Source organism: Bombus vosnesenskii, unplaced genomic scaffold, assembly GCF_011952255.1.
Source record: "Bombus vosnesenskii isolate JDL3184/JDL3185 unplaced genomic scaffold, Bvos_JDL3184-5_v1.1 scf7180000013369, whole genome shotgun sequence".
NCBI lineage: Eukaryota > Metazoa > Arthropoda > Insecta > Hymenoptera > Apidae > Bombus > Bombus vosnesenskii.
In genome coordinates, this window is record NW_022883002.1 from 1 (window position 1) to 10,024 (window position 10,024).

General features: G+C 32.3%; 2 protein-coding genes across 4 annotated transcripts; one reads left to right on the plus strand and one right to left on the minus strand.

The window, feature by feature from the left end:
• Positions 1 to 1,704: 1,704 nt before the first annotated feature.
• LOC117237300 (protein odd-skipped-like) lies at positions 1,705 to 4,525 on the plus strand. 3 transcript variants are annotated; one of them, XM_033501101.1, is made up of 2 exons: positions 1,705 to 2,098; positions 4,122 to 4,525. In XM_033501101.1, exons 1-2 carry the CDS (start codon positions 2,069 to 2,071, stop codon positions 4,461 to 4,463), a joined length of 372 nt encoding a protein of 123 aa, XP_033356992.1. In that variant the 5' UTR covers positions 1,705 to 2,068; the 3' UTR covers positions 4,464 to 4,525. The 3 variants fall into 3 exon arrangements, 2 of the variants coding, with proteins under 2 accessions (XP_033356992.1, XP_033356991.1); XR_004493986.1 differs by lacking the exon at positions 1,705 to 2,098 and adding an exon at positions 3,844 to 4,044; XM_033501100.1 differs by lacking the exon at positions 1,705 to 2,098 and adding an exon at positions 3,844 to 3,980.
• A 2,922-nt stretch (positions 4,526 to 7,447) lies between these two features.
• LOC117237302 (adrenodoxin-like protein 2, mitochondrial) lies at positions 7,448 to 9,366 on the minus strand. Its single transcript, XM_033501102.1, has 4 exons — positions 8,983 to 9,366; positions 8,455 to 8,567; positions 8,158 to 8,290; positions 7,448 to 7,782 (listed from the first exon to the last, which is right to left on the minus strand). The coding sequence occupies exons 1-4, from the start codon at positions 9,129 to 9,131 to the stop codon at positions 7,692 to 7,694; spliced, it is 486 nt and encodes a 161-aa protein (XP_033356993.1). The 5' UTR covers positions 9,132 to 9,366; the 3' UTR covers positions 7,448 to 7,691.
• Positions 9,367 to 10,024: the final 658 nt, after the last annotated feature.

The following is a 10,024-nucleotide window of genomic DNA, read 5'->3' on the forward strand; positions in this document are numbered from 1 at the left end:
AAAGATTATTTTTCATTTTTTACTATTAGATTATTTTCAAAGTGATCTTTTCAGTGAAATATGACTGACAAAAAATAAGATCTATAATTGAATCATTATAGAAAATAGAATAATATTGATAATAAAGAAATAAAAATCAATTATAGAATAACATATAATAATAATAATAATAATAATAATAATAACAATAATGTGGATAGACTTTATGTTTACTTTTATATGTATAATGATACTGTTTGATCCTTGAATTAAAGTTAAGATTAACGTTGCGATTATGATTATCCTTTGTCTGACTAAATATATTTGAAGTATCAATTACAGTAGAATTTTGAAAGATTCTTGGCTGTTAAACAAAAAACTGGTTCCTTTATTGTTAGGGAAGTGATACATTTACACTGTACATGAGAGTGTGTGTGTAAGGGTTAGAGGACGTCAAGGACTTAGTGGAGACAAAAGACTGTTGCCAGATGTTAGAAGAATCTAGGATAGTCGGTTGGCGACCAGCGTGCGTGCAAGACGTTCTTCGGAGAGTAATATAGATGTATAACTGTTGTGTGGGAAATATAGTCAATAATTTGTATTCCCAAATCCTCGAATTTCCTTAACATTTCTATTTCGCTCAATTATCATAGAATCGTGAAACTGACTTTCACTTCAAATTTTGTCTGTTTCAGGAGTAACAAGTACCTGCAAAAATCATCCATCAGCCGGATATGTGCTGTCGGAGGGTTTTTCATTAGCATTCCCGTCTTTCTAACTGGTAAGAACCAATTCCTTCAATTCTGTCGACTTTAACCTTTTGAAAGATACTAGTACATAAGTTATACGTTTAATTTTTCTTGAATTCAGGCATGAATCTAAAAGATACTGTGAACTATCTCTGAGTGTATGAAATCAGTTTAGAAATCCAATGGAAATAAAGTTAATTTTAACGCCGAATAGTCATTATTTTTCTTAGAAAAATAAAAATGATCGTCTTTTAGGGAAGTTTTAACAGATTAATTTATAAAGAGCTGAAACAGCATATTCATGTCATGCATGAATACGGCTGGTGGATGGATCGAGATCTAATCTAAAGTTTACGTTGTATCATGCTAGTTTACACAGCTATCATTCGCTCGATCGATCGTTAAGCTGTTGAACTCGATTCAAGACGGACATTTTGACTCTGTTCAGAAGAAAACTGCGTTTTAATAAATTTGACGGAATAGAAATTATGATAGACCACAACGTTTTTTTAATTATATCATAAAATTTATTTATTTTTTTTAATGTCATGTTAGAAACTTCAAATACTGTCCAAAACTTCGAACGTAATCGTTTTAGAAATTTGTAAATTACTTAACGACCAAAAATATTGAATTCTCTATTGCCTGAAGATAGATTCTCTATAATTTAAGTAATTTATTCGTCGAGAATTGATATATAAAGACTTAAATAATAAATTAATTGAAAAATAATTTGCGACTAGTATTGAAAATTTCAATGAAAAGCATATGTATATAGTTTACGCTTCGAGAATTATATGTATTGAGAATATGTATTTGCGCTGATTCTTTGTCCCGCTTGTTATGGCATACGTGTTATAATGATCCTCTAACAATGCTTTCAGGTATGATATTGTATACATTCATCCAGTTTCATTCGACGCCGGTGTCACGTAAAATGGATACTTGGGTTGCGAGAGAAAAGAAAGCTGAGTCGTAGCCCAACTATTAATTCTCTTTTATCGAACTTTATTATGACTTTGGCACTTACAGTAGAATAACGTTGAACAGAGAAAGGGGTGTTGTACAAGAACAGCAACTAGAACGAGAACTCCCCGGGCTGGATGAAGTCTCGGCTTATATACACCCTGGCTTGGGGATGTTGGGGGGTTTGGTGTGGATTCCAAGGAGTCCGAAAGTCGGTGTTGGGGCCTTATCTCTGATGGGGACTAAGATGCGTCGCGGCGTTGGCGTCCGACAGTCGGGAGTCGATGTCTTTTCTCTGAGAGGTAATTGGTGTCACACCGGCAATCGTTACGTCGATTTTCATAGGCCTTGGCATCGTGTTTTGTGGATGCGCAATGGTCCATAACGTCTTCGTGTGGCAGAGGGTAAGAACACATCGCTATTAAAAAAGAAAACGAACACGTTCAAACACGTCTAAATCATCTTTTATGTGTATTTTACGCGGAAATCATTTTATCGTGAAATTTTGTTTTTCAGAGTTACCATAATTTATCTGGTAGAGTTCATAAAAATTTTTCTGAAATCAATTGCAAGCTTTTAGGAAACCAGGATTTTTCACATTTTTAAGAAGCGTTATAATTATATTGCTGATCTTTATTTTATTCGTGCGAAATTGAAAAGTACGCAAATGGCGCAAAATGCATAAAATGCGCTAAAATATACGTATATAAGAAAACAAATCTCGATTAAAATTTTATTTCTTTGATTATGTTCGTAAAACTACAAACTTGTATAAAAATACGCATTCTAGTTATAAGTGTTAAAACATTCGATCTAGTCCTTATCACATTCATGAAAACCTCCATTTAACCATTCGTTGTATCAACGAACATTCATATGCAAAACTTACCACCTACCACATCCTCCGCGTATTAATATAATCCCCCTTTATAAATTATACACTTTAGAGTGGACTGGTTGGGTCAGAGTGATATAAGCTTACAAGTTCTCGAGGAGTTCTACCGAAGTTACATTTACGTTTGCATAATTTCACCGAAAAAGATACTCTGTAGAATAACAGGTTCGTTTGTTTATGTGATCCGCGATCGCAACTATTTCAAGGGGATTTTATAAATAACCATACACACGATATTCAGTGTATTTTCGTATTCTCGTTTATTTTTGGGAGATTTGTAAAACTGTTGAACAAAATAATTGAGTAACGATTATTGTTACGCCGCCTAAAACATCTGCACGCCAGCCCGCGCGACCGGACAACAACCGCCTGCGTAACGTCACTTCGACCCTCAATAAACCTAAGGACCCACCATAACTTTCACTTCCCTGCATTGTTTCACCATATGTCTTCAATCCGTTTGTCTTGAAGAATTTCTAAAGCTTAAAAATATTCTCGAAACACAGTCGGTTTTAGAGGTGTCCTTGGGTTTATTAGTCGCACTTAAAACACGGAGAAAGCGGGTATGCACCCATTAGGAAAATCCGAATAGCCCTGTAATAAAACAAGCTAGGTTTTTCTCACGCACACAGTCATCTACGCACCACGATGGTAGGAGACTCCCTACTCATCCCTTCGAGCACTAGTGCAGGTCATGACCAATCGACACCGCGGTTCGTTACCCTCACTTTTCCTAACGAAAGTGGGACCAACGAATCCGCGTTCTTTAGGCACAGGGGCATACCCACACCGAACTTTTCTTCCGTATTAAAAAAAAGAGCGACAGACAGTCTACCAACTAACGCCTAACGCGGCAGTCTACACATAGCGCGAGAGTCGCATACTTCACGCAAATCTTTTGTCGGTTCTCGGTGTTGTCTGTCGAACATACATCTTCTCTCCTAAACATATCATAGTGCTAAGTCCATTGATACATTAATTTCCATTATAAGAGCCCTGCTCTAGCGTACATATCTATCGCATCTTCGTGCGACAAGTTGTTAACTATTTATTTCTCTACGTCAGTGTAATCTAAGTATTGGAAATATATACTTTATAATTCTGTGAATCACAGTGTTATACAAACTCAATCACCCCTTATTATCTCAACGGAAATCAGGGGATCGATCAATTCGTGGTGTCGATTGTTATAATCGTAACGGGGATTTACGACCCCCGTTGACGTCTCTCCTCGCGATTACGTCTCCCCGCAATTGGTCGAATTTACAATTATATTTGCTGAGAAAAAGTCTTTTTCTCTGTACCCCTCCTTCTACTTCAAGCATGTAGTATTGACAATAAGATTGACAATGGCTGAAAGTAATCCAAAAGAGTTTTCACCATGGTTATCGGTAACGAAAAAGATTTGAATCATCTTTAATACTTATTCGTAACTAGAATCATTTCAACTAAAATGTAAATTCTTATATTATAACTTTTTTAATTTGTTATGGCCCCTGACTACAACCTAACCTATCATTCTTATTTCGTAGGAGAAGACGAATGCCGTGAAGGCGTTAGCGCGCGAACAGTGCGAAGCGGCGGTACAGCTGCAGCGTCAGCAGCAGCTGCAACAGCACCAGAACCAGCACCAGCTACAACAGCAACAACAACTACGTGGCCCGTTAACCATCCACCATGCTGGCTGCCCAACGAAAGTCGGGCCCGTGACGAACCAACTAAATACCAGCCACGCAACGCACGGCCGAGCTGCACAGTACCAACACTATCATCACCATCATCATCATCGACACGTGTCAATGTCTCCACCGCCCTTGTTGCTCTCATCGCCAGCTCCGATCGCGGCGACGCACAATCATCTGAACGTGAGCTGACACAGAAACGTGGTTACGCCACCGGATACACCAGCAGATAGATCGCCACCGAGTCCTGGAAATAAGCTAAATAGATCGCAGCATTTGCCACGGGAAGCAACCGGCAGCGTCAGTTCTGGTCTTCCGGCTGCCACATTGGATCTAAGTAGCGCAGCAACCACCAATAGTCCGCATGAATTGTCCACGTTAGTTTAGAAATTTGGTCCGAACATTATATCTTCACATAGGATTGGAGATTAATAGTTGATAGTTAATTTACACATCGATCTTTTTATTTGTAAATTGGGTCGTGGTTTAGAGTTGGTTTGTAAAAATTCGGTCCTAATTGTTAAATGATGAATATTGATTAAGAATAATAGGCATTGATGTACCAATCTTTTTTTAACTTATATACTTGAGCACACGCATTGGAGATTTCACTTTTATTCAGTGAAACAGCAACTTCATTACTCGCTTATTCAATACGGCAATTGCATATATTTCATGGACATTTTAACAATGTTTTGAATAATTTCTAACGGTACAATTGTGATGAAGTGAAAAAAATCGTGATAAGAAACAGAGAGAAAAGTTGCTCGTTAATGAATATTGACCAGAAATAAAGTAATTTCTAAAGAATATCCCGAAGACGTCGTAAATATTACGAAAGGAATGATTAATTTATACCCGCGTGTATCTTGCCATTACCCTACTATTATTATTATTATTAATATTGTTAGTAGTACTCGATTACATTATTATTAATATTAATATTATTGCCTTATTATTATTAATGTTATGGAACCTCTAGTCCTAGGTTACTTTCGCTGCCACGAAAGGATAAGATTTTCGAATTTTTGACTATTACGTGTAATTCAAGTTTTCCTGTTGCGCATGCGCAGTAGAAAGAAAGTTAGCGGAACTCAAATCTCGAACTATAGAGAGTTGAAAAGTAGTAAAAGTAAAAAAGCACGAATAACATTTGTATTTGTGCTGGATTAAGTTTGATAATTGAAAATTGAGTTTGATGATAACATTTTTTTCGTATTCGCTTTGGTAAATATTAGTTTTATTTAAAATTGAACAAAGCATTTTATGTTTTTCAAATACGGTACATAATCGTAATATCGAATTTTGTAAACTGATAGTAAGAAACTCTATAATTCGAGACTGGAACTTTGATCAAGTTCACATTGAACGTAAACTGACTTAATTTTGTTATTTAAGCGTGTATACTATACGTGTTTGTTCCTTCTTCTCTTGTGCGCAGGCTATAGCTTAATTACTTCCAATAAACGCAGTTATATCGAATCAATGACCGATACAAATTTAGATATTAGGATTATTTAAACAAGAGATTAAAAACTAAAAAGTATTGTTTTTATACTGCATATGTACATATGCAATATGAACGACAGTTTGTGTAATAATATGTACCCCTCTTCTTAGTTTACTTTTGTATATTTTGCGACATTTGATATTAATTTTATGAGGAACGTACTTACACTTTATCTTTGTAATTAAATGTGAAATGAAAGAAAAGAAATGACATGAGAAAAGGAAATTCGATGTATGAGTATATACGAATTGACGGAATTAAAATTTAACGCTATATTTAAATAGAAGACGTGAAATATCTTCTCATCTTAAAATAACTTGATCATTCCTATTCTTTTACATAAAAACACTTTTCGACTGTAACTTAAGAAACATGTCTGCTAACGTGAAACGTGCCAGAAAAAATTAACAACTTCCATTAAATTGGCAAATTTCTCATTAATATCGTAAAACTCGCGTTTACAAAGATCAGATCAGTGTACATAATATACAAAACAAATGCAGAATATATAAATATAGCACATACGTTCTGAATTATATTCGAATTGGGCAGGGTAACCAAGTGAAAATATGTAAATTTCACGATGTGTAATGTACACTTTATCGAACTTGTAAGTAGTGTAGAAATAGAATATTTTACACGTAACAAAATATACAAACGACAATACACAAGTTAAATTATTTGTTAGATCCATGTATAACAAGCATAGTACAAAAGTGTTTTAGCTTTCTGTACTGGTAATTATGAGAAATACCAACTTAATAGATGTATTTGGTATGTACCTAGTTAAGAAAACAATAAATTATTCTGAACAGATAAAGCGTTTAGTAGCTTGTGAAGTATGAATTTTCGAAAACGTAAGTATTTTATATCTAAGTAGTTAAGAAACGCGAGCAAGGGAAATCAAACAAAGGAACAAAGTTTTTTTGTTTAAAAATATTTAATTTGTTGTTCTATTATCCGAGGTTAGAAGCGCTAATGTACAAAATCTGAATAAATAAGATTCTTCAATATTATTGAATTTTAATTCTAGGGTAAAGTAATATATCCGCATATTTTATTTATATACAATATGTATAAATAATGATGTGATTTGACTAATTTTGTTGAAAGAATATTTGTACTTTTTACGTAAAACTTCAGTCTTTTACAAACTTTCTTGTAATTAATAAACCAGTAAACACAATATTAATAAAATCTATTAAAATTATAAACAAACTCATAAGTTTTAATTTTAGTCCTTAAAGGTTGAAATATTTTGCTCCAATGTCGAGACATTTGTTTTAATCCAAAACATTACTATACTGAATCGATAATGTTGCATGTGCCACGAAAATGATGATAGTGTCAGATAACTTGTTGTGAAACGAAAAAGCATTGCATGTACATTTCTGTTGTTTTGTTGACCATGAGTTTGATGATCTTTTAAACTTGCCCATAGCTAAGAAATCAAACAGTATATCTAAACGAAATTAATTTCAAATTATTTTTTAGGTTCTAAGCTTTTATCTAATCTTTCAGAAGTTGCAAAATTTATTCCACAAGAGTCTTTTTTATCATAACCAAGTACACATCTTAAAACCATTTAAGTCTTCCTTAGTAATTTCTTCTTATCTTTAATAGTAACGAAAATAATTTAGATAAACGTTTTAAAATTGACACCCTGTATATTAAAAATAAAAGATATATTTTCTTCATAATTGGATAGGCTTTTTACAATGGCAATGTACAAATATCAAAATTGCAATTATACTATAACATATGTATATATATATAAGCTTCACATTTAAACACAAGATTCTTTATTATATTTTTTTAATACCAATATTTTAATAATTATAACAAGGGTTTTTTAACAAGAGATGTATAACATTGTATACAAATTTTCAAAAACCTATAGATAATTTCAGTTATGCTCTTGCATCATTAATTGTTGATGGAACTCTTACCTCAATTCCATCTAGTTCCTTAGACATTACTATTTGACAGCCTAGCCGTGACCTGAAATTAAATATTATATAACTGAATATGTCAATAAATATATTTATTGCTATACAAATTAATACTAATACACAATAAGATTTCTATTTATCCATTTGAAAATCAACATTGTAAATATGCTAATTCCAACATAGATTTGTAATGATTATAGGGTCATAAATAAAAAACTATGAACATTTATTATAATTTCAGTTTCGTAGTATTCAGAGATAGCGATTTGAAATTCTACATTGAGATGCAGATTTCGAAATACCCAATACTAACCTGTTTTTACATAAATTTAAATAGAAAAATTCACTTTATAAAATATTAAAAGGTAATAGAATTAATAATGTGAATAATTTGATACTGATTATTAATATTACTGATTATAACGTATCTGTTAATTCATATGCTAAATCCAACATGTCTAATTCTTCATCTGTTGGTTTGTCAGGAAGTGCGTCATAAACTTCTTTCGAAAATATTAAACGGCACGTACTACAAGTTAATGTTCCTTCACAAGCACCTATATCAATTATATTTTAAGATTACAACATACTTATATAATAAAGTATCAAAAGTTAAAAATAATAAGAATGTTAAACTTAATAAAAATGAAAATTTTCAAATATTTTCTACCTCAAAATTATTTATTTTAAATTAAGTAAATTATGCTTCTTTAAAACATACCACATCCATCTAAATCAATTTCATTATTTACTACTATGTCTAATATAGTATCTCCAACTTTCCCTTTTGCTTTGATTCTCTCTCCACTTGCTTTAACAAACGTTATATTTACTCTGAAAATAATATTTATGAAAGATAAAAATTATCTCAATATAATTATTTTCTTTATTTTTTGTGTTTCTTCAATTAATCTTCTCTTAATTATACCTTAATTATATGTATCACTTATGATAATAGAAATAATTTAAAAATAAGATATACTTGTCTTAATAATACATAAATAAAATTCGTATATCATATATTTATAACAGTGTTATATTTTTAGTTGTTCACTGTCAATGTTGTTCTTATTAATACTATTCTATTAATACTATGTTATTTTTCTAGAAGTTATACTCCTACAAAGAGAAAAATTTCTTAGACATTATTATTAGCATTATTATTTTGACACCAATTTTATATTGGAAGGTAAGTACTGAAATTCTATTAAAAAAAGAAGGAAAGCACAAGAAAATTTGTATCACTTACTCTTGTTTTTCTGAAAGTGGTTGCGTGGTCGATATTCCTCTTGTTGCCTGCAAAAAGGGCAACGTTGTGTTGCTTGTATATTTTGAATAATTTGATGCAATACCGAGAATTGATCTCGAAAATTTTTGTAATTGATTTACTAACGCCATTCCACTGTCATAAATATCATGAGTATGGGACACCCTGTCCGAACACCAGATAAGTATTGCGGAAAATATCAATTGTAGATCAATTGTACTTTGTGCAAAAACTTTCACGGCATTCTTCGGCTGCTATACTGGGACGTTCCTTTACTGTGATAGGTTATAAAACGATTCCTAACACAAGTGACGTATCCCTACCGGACACGTGCTCTTCGGGCCACACGTTTTATGATACAAGACCAGCAAAATGATCAATGTGTAATTTTACATATCTTACATTTTTTCCAAATGAAATATTGTTTTTATTAAACGTTTAAAACCTCAGGCAACATTTATTTCATCTGATTTCAGTTTTACAAATATATATCTATATTACATATCTGTATAAATTACGGTCTGGTTATATCAAACAGGGACCGACACTCGCTAGGGAAAACTGCCCAAAAATTGAATCGTAAAAACCAATATGAAAGACAACAAATTTCTCGTTCTGCGGAACAAATAGAAATGAGCAGAGTATCTTTATCTTTATCTGAGACATTCAAAGCGTATCACGCATACGCTAAACATGAAGAAAACTTTCTTGTCTTCCATGTTCATTTTTCCCTTTCCTTTTCCGAACGGTTTCTTCTATATTTATTTATATGTTCGTGATTGATGCTATTGACAACATACAACTAAGGGGAAATACGAATAGTAATAGATATATGTATAATTCATTATGCAATTTTATAGAATTAAATCTTATTTATCTTCAGATATAAAAACTATATTTACCAGCTGAAACACTAACGCATATGCAGTATAATATAATCTACTTAACAATCTCGTTTTAGTTATAATATGTGATTAATTCTTTTGCTATTTCGCTATAAACAGTTTCTTGTGCATACAATATT

Excerpts from the sequence above, each read along its gene's own strand:
- LOC117237300 (XM_033501100.1), top strand. The coding sequence starts at position 3,939 with ATGGCTGAAAGTAATCCAAAAGAGTTTTCACCATGGTTATCG. Across the intron at positions 3,981-4,121 it reads AGTTTTCACCATGGTTATCG|GAGAAGACGAATGCCGTGAA; the intron begins GTAACGAAAAAG and ends CTTATTTCGTAG.
- LOC117237302 (XM_033501102.1), bottom strand. The coding sequence starts at position 9,131 with ATGGCGTTAGTAAATCAATTACAAAAATTTTCGAGATCAATTCTCGGT. Across the intron at positions 8,291-8,454 it reads AATTGATTTAGATGGATGTG|GTGCTTGTGAAGGAACATTA; the intron begins GTATGTTTTAAA and ends TAATTGATATAG. Across the intron at positions 7,783-8,157 it reads GCATATGAATTAACAGATAC|GTCACGGCTAGGCTGTCAAA; the intron begins GTTATAATCAGT and ends ATTTAATTTCAG.